The sequence below is a fragment of the Pelodiscus sinensis genome, chromosome 13 (assembly GCF_049634645.1).
Source record: "Pelodiscus sinensis isolate JC-2024 chromosome 13, ASM4963464v1, whole genome shotgun sequence".
NCBI lineage: Eukaryota > Metazoa > Chordata > Testudines > Trionychidae > Pelodiscus > Pelodiscus sinensis.
Window position 1 is genome coordinate 14732365 of NC_134723.1, and position 22657 is coordinate 14755021.

Below are 22657 nucleotides of genomic sequence, written 5' to 3' on the forward strand. Positions count from 1 at the left end.
ACTTCCTTAATTCGAATATCCTTGCCCAGACCTATTCCTTCAACTGGAAGGATGGACGAGAACAGCACTTGCGCTTCAAATTCCTTGATCCTTTTTCCCAGCGCTACATAAACTTCTGTGACTCGCTCAATGTCATTCTTGCCCGTATCGTTAGTTCCTAACTAACTATGGAGAAGCAGGAAGGGGTAGTGATTAGAAGGGTTAATCACTTTTGGAAGACTCTGTCGTGTCCTGAATGCGAGCTCCCAGTAAGCTACACACTTCTCGAGATTGCAGGTCTGCAGAGCAGATGGATGACTGAGTCCCCAACCACCACCATCCATTGTCTTCTTTTGGGGGTGGTGGTCATGGAACCCCCATTTCTAGGACTACACATCCCATGCCTTTTGGTAGATAGTGTTCCCTTCTGATTTGTTCCCTGAGAGGTCCCTGCTACAGCATTCTCCACCACAGTGCCTGTGGAAAGAGCCTGAAAGCAGTTACTTACCTCTACAGGAATGGGGGGGACTTGAATTGGCTGCATTTTTCTTTTAGTGGTTACATGCTGCCAGTTTTCTTCCTCGTCCTGTACTGTCCTGATTGGCTCTTCAGCCTGCTGTGCCTGCAGGATTAAATGCTGCCTTCTATCAAGGAAGTCATTCTCTTTGATGGAACTTAGGGCCGATACTTGGGCCTCAAGTCCCCTAATTTTTTCTTCCAAAATGGTGACCAGCTTGCACTTAGTGCAGATGAAATCCCTTCTTTCTTCCAGGAGGAAGACAAACATGGCTTATGCTGTGCTGATAACAATAGCATACCTATCACCAGGGCTTGACAAATAATACAATCTACTCGCCTCTGGCAAGTAGATTGTAACCCGGAAGAGCTGGGTTTGGGCAATCTGCGCATGTGCAGAACGCCGGACAGCGTGGCTGGCGAGCGGGGCTCGCTGCAGTTCGGTGATCCCTGCCTATCACTATCCATACCTGCCTTCTTTCTGAGAGATTCCTCAGATGTTTTTCAATTCCTCCTTGAAGGGCGGGAGTATAGCAAAAGGTTTTTAAAGAATGGTGAGTGTATCGCCCCCTTCCCTACTTCCTCTCCAAGCTCCTTGGTTGCTGACTCACTCCTTTATGAAGGCCTGCACTGCCTGATAGCCCCGCCCCCTGATTAAAGCTCAAGCAATGAATAGAGGCTTCTAGATTTCAAACCCTAATTGGAAGCTCACAGCTTCTACCTGCCAGCCACAGCACACACTCTGTGGGGGAAGAAGGAGAAGGGGGGGGAACCAAGCAGCCAAACAAGCTGAACAAATAGCAAGAAACCCTCAAACACATACTATAGACAGCCACTTCCCTCAAGGGTCCTGTATTAGCTCCTACTTCACCAGGAGAACTCTCTCTCCAAATTCCCTGTTAGCAGTCCCTGGGACTTCTGCTGCTGCATCTTTTTGCACATTTCTTTGATGATTACATCATAACTGGTGAAATCCAGCTTCATGCATGCATTCAGTTTGTCTTCTGTCAAGGTTATGGCAAGGAGCTGGAGGGCGTGGGGGTGCAGGAGCCTGGGGATGTGGGAGTATGAGGCGCTCAGGGCAGGGGGTTGGTGTGTGTGTGTGTGTGTGTGTTTGGGGGGGGGGGATGGTGGTGCAGGAGTGTTATGATGCTGTGGTCAGATGGGGCTTGGGCCCCAACTGTGGGCTTGCTGGTCTGGCTTCATTTTTAAATAATGTAAAATATTATGTCCAGGAAAAACAATATTTCAACGTTGTCTTTATTTATGGCAGGAGTGGGGAACCTTTTTTGGGTTGGGACCACTGAGTTTGGGTGAAGGAGGCAGTTGTAACCAAAAGCACAGGATTGGGGTGTAAGAGCTGAGTTGTGACCTAGGGAAAGGGATTACCTTGCAGGGGTTTGGAATGTGAAGTAAGTCAGGAGGGGATTGTGACGTAGGGCAGGGAACTGGGGTTCAAGAGTTTGGTTTGTGACCTAGGGCAGTAGTGGATTGTAATCTGGAGTAGGTGACTGGGGTACAGGGTCTGGGAAGGGATATGGGTTTAGGAAGGGGGCAGAGGGTTTGGGTTATGTGCAGTGGAGGAGTAGAGGGCTGGTGTGGGGGAGGGAGAGGCTGGGGTGTTAGAGGCAGACTCTGGCTGGGAGACTTACCAGTGAGACTCCAGCCCAGCATGTTTCTCAGGAGCCTGCTCTCCCTCTTCTCCCCACCCCCGCCCCGCCCCACCAGGCTGCAAGCCCATGTGTGTTGGTGACTAAGCCATGGGGGGAGAGGGATTGGTGCTTTGCATGCTCTCTGTTCTTGAAACAGGCAGCTTCCATTGGCCAAAAATTGGCTGATGGGATGGTGCTGGGGATAGGAACAGCTGGGAAGCACCATTTCCCTCCTTCTCTCCCGGCTCACAGTTTGTAAAAAACAAACTTCTCCATGTCTGCTTTTCTGAATGGCGTGCATGGGGGTGGACAACCAGGGGAGTTGTCAGAGCTAGGGATGTAAGTGACTAGTTGACTATCGGATAAGCAAAAATTTATTGGATAGTCAACACACTAGTTGCTTCACCCCCCTTGCTGCCTCTATCACAAAGAGGTAGCAAGTTGGGGGGGGGGGGGGCAGGGGAGAAGCAGAAGAGGCAGGGGTGCTGAGGGGAAACAGCTTAAAAGCCAGTTTCCCCTAGCTCCAGCTCTGGGAGGGGACAGGAGTGCAGCAGCAGCACTCCAACTTTGAAATGTACAAGAATCCCTGCGGGGACTCCTGTACATTTCAAAGCGGAAGTATTTCAAGGAGCCTGGAGTCGGGGGGGGGGGGGGGGGAATAAGAGTCCCCCACCGGCCCCAAGGTCCATGCAATGTTTCAATCTTTAAAATTTTCAATGCAGAATATAGTAAATGGAATATTTGATTATGGTATATTTATTTTTGGTCAAAGTATCAAGTAACTAAAAAACCTGATTGACAAATTTTATTAAGGGAAAGTTTGAAAGCAAGTTCAAATTACAAGTTTAACAGTTATGGAGTGAATAGGGAATCTGGGGACAGGTTTGGTTTGGGGGGGGAGGGTGGGTACATAATAAGTAAGGTCAGTAACATGCTGCCCAAGCCCAGTGTGCTTATTCCATGCCTTTTTGCCACGTTGGCTCATGTACCTGGTGGGAGTGACCCACGCAGACCCATATTGCCCTGAATATACAAGTTGTGCTCCGCACATGGGTTGACCAGAACATATGCGGATTCTGGTGGTGGGGGGAGTTACCTCAGGCGGATTTTGAAATAAAAACAGAACATAAGGAGTGTCCCCCACATTGTCTCGGATTGTGGTGAGTGGTTGTTTTTTAGTAACAGAGTCTAGTTGTGAGGGCGCCTTCCCTTGGGAATAGGCAAACCATTGATAATAACACAGTCTATATTATTAGGGTAAGTGCGTTCCCCCAAGCGTTGCCTATGCTCCAATTATTTTTGTGTGTAGAAAATATATTATCGCTTCGGGGGGGGGGAACGCGGGGGGGATGAAGCCTGTACTTTTCCCAGCTCAGACTCTTGTCAGGATTTCTGTGGTGCTCTTCTTGAGTCGCACTTATTGGGGAGGAACATAGCCTTTTAGGGAGAAGTTGAGTGGAGTGCCCCGGATGTGCCCTGGCTATGTCCCCTTTAGTGGGAAGTGATAATTCAGTCCATATGCGGGGGGGAGCAGGAGAAAATCAAAAAAAGTCCCAGAGTCTCTTGTGACATTTAGTCTTTTTTTTGGAGGAAATCAGTGCTTTCCCAGGTCTTCTACGTCCCTTGGTGACTTCTTCCTCCGCATCCTTGTCGTCTTTTCTTCTTGAGCCGCATCTGTTGGGGGGGAACATAGCTTTCTCAGGGGAAGGTGAGTGAAATGGCTCTGGATGTGCCCTGGCTATGCCCCCCTCAGTGGGCAGTAATAACTCAGACTATATGGTGGGGGGGGAAGGGGTAAACACAAGAAAACCCTCCCATGTCATTAATTTCATAAGCTGTTACAGGTTGAAACTGTCTAGTCTGGCAATATCTGTGGTCCAGCATGATTTTAGTTAGCTGGATGTCCACCTATCATGGGTGTGGCCAAATTTTCCACAATCCCATGAAGTTTGCTTACTGCCACCAGTCCTGGCTCAGTGTTCTGTGCTGTTGGTTAGCTCTTATTTACTGCTAAATGGCTTTTAAGAGCCCAGTAAGCAGTGGAAGTGTTGGTAATGCTGCTAGACCATATAAGTTTTCCATGGTTCTGCAAATTCTCTCGTTTGGCACTGCTCAGATCATGAGGGTGCTGGATTAGAGAGGTTCAACTTGTACTGCTGATTTGATCATCCTTTGCTTTTCACAAAATTGTATTTAGATAACGAGTAGGAATTCCTCATGAGCTCTGTCTGAGAATAATAATATTCAATTTTAGAGGGCCTGACCTTGCAAGCACTTTACTCATTTTAAGGCTATGGGATTACTCACTTGAGTTAATTCATTCACATTCATATGTGTTTGCAGGATCAGTTTTTAATTAAGACAAATTAAAATACTGGTTATACTTATTAGGCTTGGAGTACATTGAGGTCTTAGTTAAAATCACATCTTTTCAGAAAAAGCATACGTTTGTTTACTTAAAAAATATTTACATGATAGAATGGCACTGCCACATATCCAGGTTTCTACACTTCTCTTTAAACAGTGATTAAAAGGAGATAATCATAGATAAACTAATTCAATAATGTTGGAGATATTATAGAAATAATTCCGAGTTTAGAGTGATGCTATCTCTGATGCAGCACTTTTTATTGGAACAGCACAGGAGAAGTATGCAGTGTCCACCCTAAACTGAATTGCCTTGTTTGGCTGTATTATACTGTAATTTTAACACTGTTTACATTTATCTGATGTTGTAGAAAGCTTGTTACACCTTCTGTTAAGTTGTAAAACAAAGGATATTTTCTAAAAGATGGTTAGATTCACATATTTTGCCTGCCAGGAATTCTAAATTTTTTTTAAAAAAGTTATTCTTTATAAAAGCAGGCACAGTAAATTTTCTGGTTCTATGCAATTTTCTTTTCATTCTGGTCTTCTCTGGTTATAAATAACACATGAAATGACTTTCAAGGTAGAAAGCAGGAATCTATTTTGAAATATTCTATAAAATAAGAGTGATTTATGGTTTTATATGATTTTGGCTGAAAGCACTCGGGCTTTGCCAGGTCATCAAAGTCCTGTCAGGAGAATCTATTATTTATTGTTTGATACGCTGGGAGTGGTGTAAGTACTTTATTTTATGTTTATCTTATGTAAGTATAATGTTAGAAAAAAATCAATTCCAGATACTAATACAGTTTTTAAGATATAGCCTGGAAAACTAAGCTAAATATTATAGATGTGAATTATGAAGCGGAACATTAGCAATTCTGATCTAAAATAATTTTTTGAAAAATGAATAACTCCCAAAGTTGTTGCAAGATATTTTTAGGATGTACCCAAGTATTTTTTCTCTGTAATTTGATAATTTGCTTTTTCTGCTGATAATTTGGTTGCTCTGTTTTTCATAAATAAGCTGTCTCCATTTTACACAAATAGATACTTAGGCACATGATAGGGAAAAAAAGCTGGATGGGATGAGTTTGTTACAATAGCATATGAAATTCATGTGAGCTTCTGAAATTATCTTGCCATCTTTGTAAATTAATGATAGCTAAAAATATTTGTTTACTCTTATAATCTATTGTGACATTGACGTGTAGTATTAATGTTTGTAAATCAGGGAACAGCTACCCACCTTCCCCTTTTTTTTAAGTGTCATGTAAACAAAGCTGACTTTTCACCGCCACATCTAGAAATTTTGGTATCTCCTTTCTTTTCCTTCCTGGTGACTTTTTCACTTGACTGACTTGAAGGGGTGACTTCTCTCTCTCTCTCAAGTGCCCTTTCTGCTTGGAGCAAGTGGTTGCCGTTACTGATTAAGTCCTGTTTAGCTTGGACATCACATTCCAAAGCTTCTCAGACAACAGAACTGTTATGGAAGCCTTTCAGAGGCCTTTCAAAACTGACAGGTTCTGCTCCAGAGATCTTTGGCACATCATCACTAATATTCTGTGTTGCTCCTTTGTCTTGCCTAATATAGTATGAGCATTTGCAATTCTGTGAATTCTTCACTTCTCAGATCACGTTGTTCATGTATTCTTGCTTACCAAGATTCAAGTGAAGATAAAAATAGACATTTCAGTAGTTTTGTAACCCTGCCTCCAGCCCCATTGAGTGTGGTTGGTAGACAAACTGTGATGTGTAGCAATCAGATACCAGAGTGAAGTCCTTTCCTGAGTAAGTTGAATGGATTGTTTATTCTGTTGAAGACTCCCCCCCCCCCCCCAAAGGCTGAGCATAAAAGGGAGCTTATCAAGTTTTATTTGAACTCTTGTTTGCCTTTAGTTTGAAATCTGTTTGAGTATTATGAGAAAAATTCCAGTGTAGAGTATTGGGAAATTCCTATCTGGTCATCTGAACACATCAAAACTGAAAGATTTGTCTGTGTAGTTTTTGTGTTTAAAAAAAAAAAAAAATTCCAGTAGGAGGAATTAGTTTGGATCACTTTAAGTAACTGATGCATGGCTGTGCCTACAAATGTTGGAGTGTTGGGTCCTCTCTTTGAGGAGGTCTATATTAGCAACAGGGTGAATACATAAGTGTATTAATAGTGCAGGATCAGACCACCTTTCTGCAAGGAGGAAGAAGAAAAAGATGAGGCAGAAGTCTTCAACCATTCAGATACAAGTCAAACAAAAACAGCTGCAACTTTTCTGCTCTCCTAATCTCTCTTTGTGGATGTTGTCCAGCATGAATTTGCTACTTGCACCAACTTTTAAGTTAATGTGTTTTTTTTTTTCTTTTCGTATGATGGGAAATGTTGGTTGAATGTTGTCTATATTTATGCTTTTACTATGTTTATGTTAATAAAATCCCTATAAATCCAGTGCTTCCAGGACATTTTTTGTCTTTAATTAAACCTCTTTGGTCCTTAGTGCATAAATTGGACTGCAAAGGTTTTAATACAGTATACTAACAGATGTACTCGGCATTGCTTGGATCTTTAATTGAAGTAATTTATTCATTCCCTGCCCCCCAAACGTGCATGCTTTATTTCAGTGATTTGTATTTTTCAAAAATGAAGGCTGGAGTGAGAGTTTGTGGGTGAGGAGGGGCAGAAATTGTGTGGCTTAGGGCAGAGTATTGAAAGGTTTGGCGAGATCTATATAGGGAGTGGGGAGGCTCAGGGCAGGGACGGGATGCAGAGTCAAGGCAGGTGGGAGGTGTAGGTCTCAGGACAGGGGGCTGAGAGGTGTGGGGAGCTTACCAGGCCACTTATGGTAGTGAGAGTGGTGCTGCTCTGGTGGCGACCCCTTTGAGGAGGCTGGGGCAATGCTCCCCTGCCAGTGGCCCCCTCAGTTGCCCCCCATTTAGCCTGGAGGCTGTCTGGGGGGCAGGTTCTGGGTGCTCTCCTTGCACCCTTCAGGCTGTTGGGTGAGGATGAGGCTCCGGGAGCTGCCCCTGACCTCCAATGTTATGCTTATAAGAGGCACACAGGATCTTTTCCAGAATAGGGCAATATGCTGTGTTTATTGAGAATACAATGGCAAAGCAGCGCGCGCGCATGCACGCACAAACACACACACACAATCTTTTATTTACCAGTCCATGGTCTGGCCCAGATACAACCCCCACTCCTCCATCTGTGATCAACGGATCTGGACCGATACTTCAGACTTTGGCAGGATGTCCTCCTCCTCCCCCCCCCTCCTTAAGGCAAAACCATTCTTTTATAATAGTCCTTTCCCATCAGGATCAGTGGTTTTGCATCATCCTGCTGTTTTTCTGAGGGTTGTTTGTTTTTCCAGTTGTTTCTCTTGCTCCTTATCATCTTTGTTTCCCGTGCTAAGCTGGGTTCAATCACAAATATTTTGTCCCAATTGATAAATACTTGCCTTCCTTCAGAGCTGTTGATTTGCCAACTGCTTACATCTCGATGGGGATATACAGCAATCTTCTGCAACTTAGGTCAGATCTTGGCTTCTTCCTAGAACATTTGGTCAGGTGGCCTTTGCACTTAAATCTCTTGTATGTTCCCCCCTCTCTCTCTCACACACATAACAAGTTTGATTTCCTTGTTACAGAGAATCAGTATGCACATTTGAACTAGGACATTACAATTAATCATCATACACTTTTACTTATTTTACAATACTAATTTTAAAATTTAAAACAAACTTATAAGACTCTATCTCTGCTTTAGACACAGTATTTTGGCTAGTGCACCTTTACCAATGATAAGGTAAAGGTACTTTCTGCTTTCAGAAAAGGTGGCTGCCAAAAGTACACTGAGGCACATTATTTTGCATAAAGCTACATTTTAGCTGCATGGCTACACCAAGCACTCCCTCCACCTCCACCCCCCTCATGGCCTGCCCAACGGGGTAGGGAGGCAGAGATTCCTGTATCTGCCATTGGTCTTCAGTACGTTCCCCTCCCTCTTCTTCCCCCCCCCCACCTGTGGCCTGTAAGCTGAGGCTCTGGGGCTCCAATGGCTCTCCCTCCCCCATAGCCTGCGGGTGCTACACCTGCAGGAGTTCTCCCTGCCTGCTGCTGTGGCCTGCAGGCACTATACTCCCAGGGGGTGGTGGCACTGCCCCCATCCTGCAGGGCCTTCTTTGTGGTCTGCAGGCTGTCTGGGGGACCCAGGCTCTGGGGGCTGCCGCTCTCCCCCCAACAGGCTCCTCTTGCAACCTGCAGGTTGTTGGGGAGGGGGTGAGGCTATGGGGCTTGGTCACGGCCTCCAATGAATCCCCCAACCCACGGCCTACAGCCTGCCTTCCCTCCAGCAGCTCCCCTACAAACTGTCTGTGGGGGCGAGGCTTCCAAGCAGCCCCACCCCACGGCCTGCAGGCTGTCAGTGGTGGGGCAGACTCCAGGTTTGAGGCAGGGGGGAGGGTCCCTACCCACCTGCCTGCAAGCAACATAGTGGAACACCAGCCCTGCTGGCCATTCTTGGTGCTGCAGCTGCCCCCAGTGGCCACTGTCAGTATCACATCCCAACTTGTCCATTGTAATTATTAGAGTCTTGCACATGTGGGTTATCGTGTAATAATCAAACTATGGGTACGTCTAGACTACATGCCTCTGTCGCCAGAGGCATGTAGATTAGGCTACCAGACATAGTAAAATGAAGCGGAGATTTAAATAATCGCTGCTTCATTTAAATTTACATGGCTGCTGCGCTGAGCCGACAAACAGCTGATCAGCTGTTTGTCGGCTCAGCGCGATAATCTACATGCCTCTGGTGACAGAGGCATGTAGTCTAGACGTACCCTACGAGTGAAGTGGGAAGGCTAAGAGTAGATTTTGGATTACATTAAGATCAATTATATATTTTAGCTGTAGACTTTTTCCCCCTCTGTGAAACACTAGATTTTCACTGGACAGCTTTGAGAATTGAAGACTGAGTCCTCTGATTGGAAGTTCAGTCATATCTTGCAAGTTTCTTCTTGTAAGTGGAACAAGAGTTAGCATTGCCACCTTTAATGTCCATGTCATATCTAATACATAATTTTAAGGCAACCCAGTTACACAATACCTGTATATTTATTATATTTTACTTATAAATCACATTACCATTAATGTAATTGAGGCTGAATGTTAATTGCAGAAGTTTGCAAATCTTTTACAATAGGTCTGAATCCCTGTTTGCAGCTGAATGGAGGCAGAACCAGACCTGTCAATCTAGGCAGGCTGGGGGAAGCTTTATTAGTCCTGCGCAGATTAAAAGAAAACAAAACCAAACAGTTTCAAGCAGCACTAGGAGCTTGTTTAGCTGCGGAGGGGGAGATGGGATTCTGTGCATAAGGGATGTGAAAGTATAACTATGTACACGGTTAACTGATGAGACAACTTCCATGGCTAGACATAGGCTCCTGATATACACAGGAAGTCCACTTAAAAGCCAGTGCCCCATGTCCCTTCCCCCCACTCCAGTGTGTGACTGCTGACATTTCAGCAGTTACATGTTTACTTAAACACATTTTAACATTCCTACTGGACACTGGCCTGGCCCTGAGCGTTGACCCTGCAGCTCCCATTGGCCAGGAACAACAACTAATGGGAGCTGCAGGAGTGCAGAAAGGGGCAGTGTGCCAATTGCTGCAACTTGGTCAGACCCCACCACTCTCTCATTCTCACGCTCTCATTATTAAATTATTAAATGGATTAAGCATTTTACCTTTCCCATGTTAGTTTATCAAACTTAAATTAATATTTTACTTGATGTCCAATGCACAAGATTTCAATATTTTCTTTCTTTATGGTGGGGTGGGGAACCTTTTTTGGGTCGGGGCCATTGACCCACAGAAAAATCCATTGAAGACCACACAATTGAGAAGCAAAAAATCCCCTCCCAGAACCCCCAACTCTCACGGATGTGGCCCCCAACTGAGACACTTCACACTTCTGGGACTCCAGCCCCCACAGGATGAGGGAAAGGGACAGGGAGACTGAAGTTCAGGGCTTCCCACAGGCCAGGTTTACTTTTCTGGGGTTCTGGAGTGAGTGGATTTTGTGGACCTCTTTAGCTCTGGGGTGGGAACAAAAATGAAGGGTTCAATGTGCAGGACAGGGCTGCCAGTGAATGGAATAGGGATGCAGGATCTGGGCAGGATGTGGGGTGCAAGAGGAGGTGAGGAGAGCAGAGTCTAGAAGGGAGTTTAGTGGCAGGAGAGGGTGTGGGGTGGGGGCATGAAAGAGTGTTTGGGGCAGGAGGGGCTTGGGGGAGTAACGCAGAAAAAAGGCGAGACAGTGAGAATGCAGCCAAAGAGCTAGTTGGGGGAGGGAGACAAAGAAGTGGGGAGTAAGAGAAAGTGCACCTTCTGCACAGAAAAGTTGTTTTCCCCCCATCACATCTTCCCTCTGCTCCAGTCTCGCTCCCCTCAGCCCCATGATTCCCCCAGCCTGATATCCTGCATTGCCCCATGTCCCTCAGTGCAGCTTCTACCCCTCCCATCTTGTCTCCTCATCTTCCTGCCCCCACATCTCTTTGCCCCCAGTGCTGAGACTTGCATCCCACCAGGAGCAGTGCTGGGGCAAGGAGGGGGCGGAGGGGAGGAGAACAGAGTCACTTCTCTGCTCAGCCCAACCTTTTGCTGGGGCACATCCCTCACCTGTAGGCTGCTGTTCTGGGGCTGGAAAGGGAAGAGCCCGGAGCTGCTCGGGGCTGGTTTCAGCCCGGCCAGATGCAGTGGGGCACTGGGGAAGGGACTCCCCGCCCTGAAACACACCTTGTGGGGAGCAGCATGGCGCAGCCCAGACCCCAGTGCACCATGGAGGCAGCAACAGCTTGTGACCGGCCGCCTAGCCCCAGATCTGCAGAGCACCTCCGTCCCTGTCCCTGTCCCCTCCCGGAGCAGGGAACAGAGCATGTAGGAAGGGTTTTAACCCCTTAGCTCCTGGGAGCTCCATGCCCAGGCTGGTCAGGGCAGCCCCAGGATCATGGAGGTCAGTGCAGGGACACACTGTCTGCTCTGCTTGTTGGGCTGACCAGACCCCTACATGCCCACATGTCTCTTCCTGTGGCCTACCCACCCACCCGCCTGCCCTTCAAGTAGGAAGCAGGAACTGGTTCTCTAGCCTCCAATTGTGCAGCAACTGCAAAGCTCCAGCTGCTGCCGGGAGATGGGTGGGTGGATTGGTGCTGCGCTCCCACCAGGCATGCCACTCAGAATTGGCTTGCATGCCACTTAAGGTATGCGTGCCATAGGTTGCTGACCCTTGTGCCAGCCCTTGTTTCTTGAAGCAAAAGTGTGAAGCTTTATAGAGGCCTTCTCTTCTGTCACTACTAGCGCATAGCAAGAAGTGGAGTCACAGCTTAGATACTTAAGGACAACACCCTGGAATAGCTGCTACAAAAGATGGGTTTATGAAACTACATATAGGTCGGAAAATGTTAAATGCTGTATCAGGACTGTATATGATCACTCGTGAGAGAGAAACACTTCTTCCGTGGGGAGGCAGGGACAGTGTGTGGAGGTGTGCAGAAAAATGCTGGCAGCCAGCTGCTTCTGGGAGTGGCATGGAGCCATGCCATATAGGCAGCCTGTCTGAGCCTTGCTGTGCTGCGGGACTTCAATTGAAATGGCCTGAATGAGGCTCCAGAATTGACCAGTTGATCATGATTGATTCTTATTTAAGCTTTATACTGCTGAGCCCACCGCGAAGCCTCCCCAGGAGCAGGTCTGGCAAGGGCTGCCAAACCCCAGTCCTTTGAAGGCTTCACTGTGGGCTCTGTAGTAGGCTCCCAGGGAGCCAGTGTATAGCCTGCAGCCAGGCCCACCATGGACAAGGGCTGCCCCAATGGGTAGCTCTAGTCCTTACCAATTAACTGGAACCAGTAAGTCTCCCCTGTTAAGGGTGAGGCTTACTGGTTAACCTTTTACATCCCTAGTCTAGAAAACTTGGATAGTCTCATTTTAAACTTCTACCTAGTCTGTCATGAGTGGGTTCTCATGTAGTCAGAGTACTTGGAATGCTATTACCATTGATCAAGTTTGGTTCCTGGGCTGAAATATAGTGAAAACAACTATATTTTCAAATAACACAGGGTTTGTATTGGTGAGGCGGATAACTGTGAGCTTCACCATATAGTGCCTGAAGCTTTTGCATCAGCAATGCTGATTTCAAGTCCTCTAGGAGAGCAGTTAGTGACAAGATTCTATGAACAGATGCTAATATTTTCAAAACCAAAATACTTTGTAATGTAAAAATAAATTGTGGCTGTGTTCTTCAAGTTTCTTAGGATAATATTAAAAAACTCTGACATAGAAATTTTGTTTGATTTTTTTTTTAACACAAATGTATGAAATTTATAATTCATAGATGACAAGTTTCTTAATTTGTGCCTCTGACTCCTTCCAGGCCTCCCCCTCCCCCCCCAAGCCCCCACTCCCACCGTTGAGCATCCTGAACGCTTGCTCTTCTCCCAGCACCCTCTGATGCTGCAAAACATCTGATCTGTGGTGGGTGCTGAGAAGAAGGGTGGAGATGCTGATTGGAGGGGCCTAATGACAGGGAGGCATAGGAGGTTCTGGCCGGGGGCTTCTGCACTCATAATTTTTTCCCATGGGTGAGCCAGCCCCAGAGCACCTTCGAAGTTGGCGCCTGTGGTTATAATGGCTACTTTTTTGCTCCATTTTATGGTACTGACATAGTAATACTCTTATTCTATTTAATATGCATAGTTTATTAACTGTGAATAAACATTATTTTATAGGTTTGCCTGAATCTATCATTGCAGCTGCATGTTCAAGAAGTGGCCAGAGGGTTCTGCATGTTGACTCGTAAGTTACTCCAGTGATATACTTCATTGATCATTTAAGTGTTCGGAAATTGATTTAAAAAATGTCTAACTTGAACTGACTCTATGATTCTAAAATATGTAGCTAAAGTTACTCTTGCAAATCAGGTTGTCTTTTTTGGAGGCGGGGGGCTTTAAAAGTGCACCATCACTCAGCTACATATCGTAAGGGGGGGGGAAATAATTTGTAGATTCAGTTGAAGTTGTTGAACTGAGTACAAATGTATGTGCCTAAATTAAGACCCGAAGGGCTTGTACACACAAACTGCTACACTGACATTCTCTCGGTTGCATTGCTGTAGTCCTTCAGTGAACATGCTACCTATGCCAGTGGAAGGGATCCTCCAATTGACATAGGTAATCCATCTAGGTTGCTGGGACAATTATCCTGTTGACCTAGGCATTACAGGAGATTAATCAGTTTAACTGCATCACACAGTAGTGTGAATCTTTCTTATCCCTGAATGACATAGTTAAACTGACCTAATTTCCTAGCATATACCAGGCTTTAAAGGGTATGTCTACACTACATGGCTCCGTCAACGGAGCCATGAAAATGAGCTTTGTAGACATAGCAAAATGAAGCAGTGATTTAAATAATTGCTGCTTCATTTATATCAAAATGGCTGCTGCGCTGTGCCAATCAGCTGTTTGTCGGCTCAGCGCAGTAGTCTGGATGCTTGGGGGTCAACATCAAAGGCTTTTGATGTCGACCGCCGAGTGTCCAGACTACCGTGCTGAGCCGGCAAACAGCTGATTGGCACAGCACGGCAGCCATTTTGATGTAAATGAAGCAGCAATTATTTAAATAGCCGCTTCATTTTGCTATGTCTACAAAGCTCATCTACATGGCTCCGTCGACGGAGCCAAGTAGTGTAGACATACCCAAAGTGACTTGGTTTTCAGAGGTCCAAACAACAGATTGCTCTTGTTGACTTTAATGAGAGTTGAGTGCCCAGCCCCTGTGAAACATCAGGTCATGTTTTTAGGTGACTATCCTTACCCAGACTACCCTAAAGTAGGGATGTTAGATATTATGTAATTGAATAGTCGTGAAACTGCATGAATTCTTAGCGGTTACACAACTATTGGATAGTGCCCCAGGATGTGGGCCGGCAACCAGTGCGCTCCTTGCCCCACTCCCGGGGAGCCCCCTGCCAGCCCATGCTGCTGCTTCTCTATCAGAGTCATCAGTGTGGGGTGGCAGGCAGGAGGCTAGGCTCTGAGGGGAACCAGTTTAAAAATCTAGCTCCCTGCACAGACCAGCTACCTGCCATCCCGCGCTGTTGACTCTGAATCAGACACAGCAGTGTGGGACGGCAGCAGCCCCTGTCGGCAGAGGGTCAGAGCTTCCCATGGAGGGAGACTGCTTCGCTGCCCTGTACCCTTGCGCTTCTACCTCTGATAGCATTTCTGATAGAGGAAGCAGCATTTCTGGCAGGATTTCTGAGAGGCAGCAGTGTGTGTGTGTGGGGGGGGGGGGGGGGAGAGAAAGGTGGCACTGTGGAGCCGGTGCTGGGGGGAACCTGCCTGCCCCCCTCCTCCCCACAGAGAGAGAGATCTGCAGAGCAGCATGCATGGAGAGTCTGCTTGAAAGCTGACTCCCCATGCGTATTGGATCCAGCCTGCCCTGTCACTTTCCTTGCCATTGTCTCGCTATCAGAGGCAGCAGTGTGGGTGCGGGAGTAGAGGTAGGCAGATCTGGTGCTTGTGGGGAGCCTGCTTAAAGCTAGCTCCTCACGGGCACTGGCTCCCATTGCCTGATAGAAGCAGCAAGGGAATGGGGGGAAATGCATGTAAGTCGATCAGATTAACCAGAAAGCCTAGGCTTATCAGATAATTGTGTGGTCTGAAGACTTTGCAAATTGCGCTTTTTTTTTTTTTTTTTTTTTTTTTTTTTTTTTTGGCCATTCATCTACTTTTTTTTTTTTTTTAAATAATTCTCCACTTACTTTCCCTTGGTTGGTCTTGACCTAGTGCCTGTTTTCCTGCCTTCTGTTATTGCTTTACAGTTCTTTGAGAGGCTCCTATTGATGCTCCATGCTGAGTCTTGGTGCCATCCTGACACCTGGATTGGAGATTTTGAAGCAGTCCTTGTTGGGGCCACGCATGCACGGCACCAGCCAATACGTGTGTGCTAGTATGCGCGGCCCATACCCTCCAGTTCCTTCTCAACTGCCCTTGGCCTAAGATGGAGCCCTGCAGTTCCCTGTTTTTTTGATGATTCTGAAATGGTTTCTTAGTTCTTGTTATTATAAGTGTTATCTAGTTGTTAGTAGTTAAAAACTTTCTTTCTTTATATCATGCTGGGTTCTCCAGGCTTTAAACTCTGTGCCTCCTGCAGAAATGCAATGCCCGTTTCTGATTGATGCTCACAGTGAATCAGTTATTTGGGAGAACAGCATTCAATTCAGAATTGCTCTCGCTACGCCAAACTTAGGGACAGGGCTCGCAAAATTAAAGCAGATTTCAATGGAGAAGAGTTTATACCCTGCCTCGGACCCAGAAATACAACCTAGGAAGGTGTGATCACCTCTAGGTTCTTCTCAGGGCAAAAAGGTACTGAAGAGGAGAAGTTTCTCAGTGCCTCATCGGGAGACCGGGGTCCCTCTCTAGACAATTGGCACAGAAGTCTCGTGTCAGCACTTTTGACGCCTCTGGCACCTCAAGCATCATGGCACCACCATCCATTGCCGCTTCTGACCAAAAAGGCTCCAAACAATGCCCTAAAGCTGTACCGGTAACCTCTTTGGTACCGATGACTACTCCGGCACCATTGGTACAGTACAGGTGCCGACGATGGCACTGACACCAAAAACCGGTAGAAGCAACAGGGGTGATGTTGTGGCTAGTGTCTACTATAGACCACCACATCAGGTGGATGAGGTAGACAAGGTTTTCTTCAGACAACTAAGAAAAGCTTCCAGATCACAGGCCCTGGTTCTCATGGAGCATTTTAATCACCCTGAATTTGGTTGGGAGGCCAATACAGCAGTACACAGACAATTCAGGAAGTTTTTGGAGAATGTTGGGGATAACTTGTTCTTCTTCGAGTGATGTCCCCGTGGGTGCTCTGCTGTAGGTGCTGGGCTTGTCCCGGTGCCACAGATCGGAAACTTTTCCATAGCAGAATTCTGCTGGACTGAGCATGCGCGGACGGCGCTTCACAGCGTTCGCACACTTTTGCACTTGTGCGGTCCGGCTCCTGCCAGTTCCTCTCAACTACCTCAGACTGCAGACACAGTGAACCGGTCTCCTCACATTTTCCTCATCGTGAGAGTGTTCTAAATTGTTAATAGTTCATAGCGTAATAGTTCAATAATTACGTTGTTAATACCTTTGCGTTATTGTTTGTTTTAAAAAAAACCTAAAGAAAACTTTTTTGTGTGTGTAGATAGTTATATAAGATATATATGTAGATACCTTTGTTCTTTCAGGACTGTTAGAGAACCTTGCGTTTAAAAAACAAAACAAAACAAAAACAGAAAACCCAAAGAACATTAAAATGCCCAACTCCCCGGGATTTAAAAAGTGCGACACATGCTGCGAAGCCATGACCGCCTCTGACGGACACTCAGCCTGTATTTGTTGCCTCAGCGAGGGTCACTCGTACCACAGAAGTGCCCTCATTGCAGCAAGCTAACTGCGAGGGCCCGCCAAGATAGAGAGATGAGGCTGTGAATGATCCTCTTTGATAAGGCTCTTCAGTGGACTGGATCAGTCTCTACAGCCTCCTCAGACCAGCCGACTCAAAAATGAAGAGCCTCATCTCCTACTGCTGTTGCGCCCAAGAAAATCAAGGCGTCGCCTATGAGATCTCTGCCTGCTACTTCACAGAGCAGATTGAGCATTGGGGACACGCCTGGCACTGCTGCTACCTACTCTAGGGCAGTCTTAGCCTCCAGAACAAAAAAGTCGGTGACTACAGTGCCGAAGCCACGTGCGCTGGCGGAACTGAGAGCAAACTCGGCACCAGCAGCTTCCTCAACCAAACCTTCAGCACCAGTGGTCACATCCAGGCTGCAGTCACCGTCGGCACTGTCAACATCACAGGTGTCGCCGGCACCAGAATGGCACGCAGACAATACCGCACCAAGGATGTCGGCATCGAAAACACTTCGGCATCAGAGTTCTACACCGTATTCTCCTTTGCCTACTTTCTCTCCGGCACTGGCACCTTCACCGCCGACACTGAGATTGCTGACACTGACATCTCACCCCATGGAACAGCTCATCTCTCCCCACTCTCTGCACCGGAAACTACCATCCCCTTTCTCAGGGTACTGAGATCATGCCCACTACTCCCACCAGGGTTTTTCTGTCTCCCCATTGCCTTCTTCCAGAATGTCATACACCTGCTCCTTTTCACCATGATCACAGTGGGCAATGCATTGGGAAGACTGTAGATGTCCATATCCCGAGAGATGGTCACCTCGTGACAGGCCATATTACCATCACAACTATTACTGCCACTATTCACCTCATCACTATTCCTACCACTATAGGTCTCGGTCCAGGGGATGATCTCTATGCGAATGCACATCCTCTAGGCATTTGCCTGTCCCACCATCTCTTCCCTTCCTCTCCCCACCCCCAAGTACAGCACTCTGTCACCTACGCTTCAACAGTCAGAACCGGAGGAGGGGCAAGTTTCCGACACAGAAGCACAGCCACCCAATGTCTCTCCAATGGTTCAATCCTCCTCTTCACCTGATGAGGCCATTACTCCGGGAAACGTCTCCCCTCCTGATGACCTCAAACAATTTCAAGAATTGTTCAAGAGGGTGGCGGTGAGCCAGCAAGTACAGCCGGCAGAAATACAGGACAAACAACACCGTCTGCTTAAGAACCTCCAGCCGGCCCAAAGCCATTCTGTTAGACGAGGCTATACTCAGAGCAGCGGACGAGACATGGCAAGCTCCAGCATCTGCTCCGCCCACTATTAAAAAAGTATACAAGAAATATTTTGTGCCACCTAAAGGGATGGAATTTTTATTCACTCACCTCCAACCCAGCTTACTGGTGGTTGATGCTGCACAGGAGAGATTGAAAACATCGGAATACCAAATTCCCACAGCCGACGGACAGCAAAAGGCTAGATTTATTTGGCAGGAAAGTATCGGCAACACTCCTGCTTAGAATAGCCAATTACGCTGTGCATTTATCAAATCACAACTTTGATAACTACACCAAATTAACATCACTCATGGATCACCTCCCTGACTCAAAAAGGCCCATTTTGAAATCGGTGGTACAAGAGGGGTATGTCTCTGCCAGAGCAGGGTTACAAATAGCGATGGACATAGCGGATATGGCTGCTCGGTCGACTGCCATGGTGGTGGTAATGAGACAGGCCTCTTACCTTCAAATGGCAGGGGTCCCTAGAGACCTATAAAACAATGGAGGACTTGCCATTTGACAAGACCAAACTATTTGCCGAGAAGACAGACACTATGCTTCATTTCAGTAAGGACTCACGAACCACCTTATGCACCCTGGGGATGTACAGCTCCCCCCGGTACAGGAGGAGATGTTATATTCCACTTACCAGAGGGTATGGTTATAACAGGCAACACTGGCAACATCAGCAATGTACCTTTGATCAATCCCACATGCGACAAAGGCCTCAGAGACGCCGCAGTCAAAATAACCGCACGCAGCCTCAACCTGCCAACAAGCAGCAGGTTTGACTTCTTGGATGAGGACATGCAAACAGTCACACACACCAATCAGAACCACGATACCACCCACATGTTTTACCATTGAAGCCCCTTTTACCAATTATGGGCCTCCATTACCATCCAGCTACATTGAAAAGGGATTATAATTTTTCCTTATTTCGATGACTGTCTGCTAAAGGGCCGTTCATCAACTGAGACATCTGTTAAGGTAAATACCACCAGACAAACTTTTGACCTCCTTGGATTACTGGTCAGTGAACAGAAGTCAACACTCCACCTACTCAGGACTTTTAATTTATGGGAGCCTGACTCAATGCCGCCATGGCAAGGGCTTATTTGCCCCTTCACAGATTCCAAGCTATTCAGAGCTTGGTAAACGTTCTACTGTACAGTCTTACCATACAGGTAATTATTTGTCTAAAACTGATGGGCCACATGGCAGCTATAACATATGTAGTCCGCCATGCGAGATTATATTTCCGCAGACTACAGCATTGTCTAGCTTCCATTTACAACTGCACGAAGCCCGATGTTCACAGATTAATGACACCTCCGACCTGAGTTCTAGATTCCCTCAAGTGGTGGATAGACCAGAAAAATCTCCTGTCCAGTGTTCCCTTTCATTAACAACAACCTACATGCCATATCACTCCAGATGCCTCCTTCCTACGTTGAAGAGTGCACACGAACACTATGTGGGTCCAAGGTCGGTGGTCGTCTCGGGAGACATTACTCCATATAAACCTTTTGGAACTCAGAGCAGTCTTCAACGTTTGCAAACACTTCCACAGATACACTCGCAACATTACAGTCAAAATTCTCAGAGACAATATTGTGACGATGTATTACATCAGTTATCAGGTTGGAGCACAATCTCGCTCCCTATGTGCAGAAGCTATCCAACTCTGGAACTGGTGCATTTGGAGCAACATTACACTTGTGGCATCTTACTTACCTGGCGTCATCAATGTTGCTGCAGTTTGCCTGAGCAGACGCTTCACACCAGATCACGAGTGGGAGCTCCACAACGGGGGTCCTTCATCTTCTGTTCCAATGTTGGGGAATTTCCCTCATAGACCTCTTTGTCACCTGCCACAACAAGAAGTGCCGTTATTACTACTCCAGAGTAGGAGTGGTTCCCTTTCCTCCAGCAAATGTCACCATGCACTCCTTACCCCCTCCCAATTCTTCCGGACCTCCTGACTCAGAACCTGGAATCCCTGCTTCATCCCCAAATACACACCCTACAACTCATGGCATGGCTCCTGTTGGCTCAATGCATCCAAAGATCTCTGTTCGACACAAGTCAAAGTGATTCTGATTCACAGTAGAAGGCAGAATACTCGAACCACTTACCTTTCCAAATGATGTAGGTTTGCCTCCTGGTTTTCTGTACATCATATGGAGCCTCACATAATTCCTCTCCACGTCGTCTTTGACTATATTCTACACCTGAAACAGATAGGGTTGGCCTTAGCTTCCCTGAAAGTGCATCTTGCGGTGATCGCTGCCTTCAGACAAGCCATTGATGGCACTTCACTGTTTGCCCATCCCATTATCAAGAGGTTCATCAAAGGCCTTATGAATCTGAACCCTTCTCGAAGACCTGTACTTCTACCCTGGAACCTGGATATAGGACTTGGGTCTCTAACTGCACCACTGTTTGAACCATTGGCTACTGTTCCCTTGCAAATAATGACTATGAAAGTGGTCTTTCTTCTTGCCATCACATCGGCCCATAGGGTCAGTGAGATATCAGCTCTGATGGCAGTGCTCCCATATACAATCTTCAATAAAGATGGAGTAGTTTTGAGACACCACTTCATTCCCAATATCTGCTCTGAATTCTTTGTGAATGAGCCAATTATCCTACCCTCTTTTTATCCTAAACCACATATCTCACTACGCGAGGCATCACGTATGTTTGTAGGGTGCTTGCTTTTTAATCTAGAAAGGACCAAACCATTCAGAAAGACTGACCGCCTAATAGTCTCTCTTGCTGAGTGGTCCAAAGGCGAACCACTATCAAAACGAGTAGCAAAAATCATAACTTCATGCATAGTCAAGTGCTATTCTGCATATCGCATACCATTCCTACTGTAACCCAGAGCTCACTCCACAAGAGCAGTGGCAATATCAACAGCTTTTCTCAAGGGTGTCCCCTTCAGAGACATTTGCAGAGCAGCCACTTGGTCATCTCACAACATATTTGTAAAGCACTATGCAATCCAACGCTGATGGCTTGCAGATACCTCCTTGGTGTCAGCAGTACTCTCGGCAATGACCAGATAGGAAGGCGGGGCTCAGAGTTCCTGTCATCTCATGGTACTGCAACTCACTCACGTACAGTGGAGCACCCACAGGGACATCACTCAAAGAAGAAAGTGAAGTTACTCACCTTGATGAAGTAACTGTTGTTCTTTGAGATGTTTATCCCCGTGGGTGCTCCACAACCTGCCCTCCTCCCGCTTCAGAATCTTTCTTACATCTTTCAGATTCTGAGGTGGATTTGAGGAACTAGTGGGAGCTGGACTGCGTGTGAGGAGCCATTCTCGTATGCGTCGACTGGCAGAATACTGCCAGGAAGAAAGGAGAGCAACAAAATACACACCCTGGACTTCAGAAAAGCAGACTTTGACTCCCTCAGAGAACTGATGAGCAGAATTCTCTGGGATGCTAACGTGAAGGGGAAAGGAGTCCAGGAGAGCTGGCAGTATTTTAAAGAAGCCTTATTAAAGGCACAGGAAGAAACCATCCCGATGCACAGTAAGAAAAGCAAATATGGTAGGCGACCAGATTGGCTTACCGGGGACATCCTTGGTGAGCTTAAACATAAAAAGGAAGCTTACAAGAAGTGGAAACTTGAATGACTAGGGAGGAATATAAATATATTGATTGAGAATGCAGGGGAGTTAACAGGAAGGCGAAAGCACAATTAGAATTGCAGCTAGCAAGGGATGTGAAGGATAACAAGAAAGATATTGACAGGCATGTTAGCAATAAAAGAGAGGTTGTGGGGCCCTTACCGCATGAGGGAGGTAACCTAGGGTACATCTAGACTACATGCCTCTGTCACCAGAGGCATGTAGATTAGGCTACCAGACATAGTAAAATGAAGCGGCGATTTAAATAATCGCCGCTTCATTTAAATTTACATGGCTGCTGCGCTGAGCCGACAAACAGCTGATCAGCTGTTTGTCAGCTCAGCGCGATAGTCGGACGTGCGGGGGTCGACATCAAAGGTATTTGTCAACCACCCAGGTATGCCTCCTGGACAAAGGGTGGTGATGAATGGCTTGATGTCAGGTTGGTGGTCGGCTTTTAGCAGGGTGCCTGAAGGATCAGTTATAGGGCCAGTTTTGTTCAACATTTTTATTAATGACCTGGATGAGGGGATGGATTGCTTCCTCAGCAAGTTTGCGAATAACACTAAACTAGGGGGAGAGGTAGATATGTTGGAGGGCAGGGATAGGGTCCAGAGTGACCTAGACAAATTGGAGTATTGGGTCAAAAGAAATCTGATGAGGTTTAGTGTAGAATCCTTCACTTGGGACGGAAGAATCCCAAGCATTTTCACAGGCTGCTGACTGACGGGCTAGGTA

At 46.5% G+C, this 22657-nt stretch overlaps 1 protein-coding gene across 4 annotated transcripts in view; it reads left to right on the forward strand.

Annotated features, from left to right (window-relative positions):
* Window positions 1-22657, forward strand: part of CHM (CHM Rab escort protein) — a 232045-nt gene that overhangs the window by 26566 nt on the left and 182822 nt on the right. For all 4 annotated transcript variants that reach the window (XM_075940750.1, XM_075940754.1, XM_075940753.1 and 1 more), the window contains exon 2: window positions 13291-13357. In XM_075940750.1, coding sequence (XP_075796865.1) covers window positions 13291-13357 — 67 coding nt within the window. The remainder of the gene's footprint in view (window positions 1-13290; window positions 13358-22657) is intronic.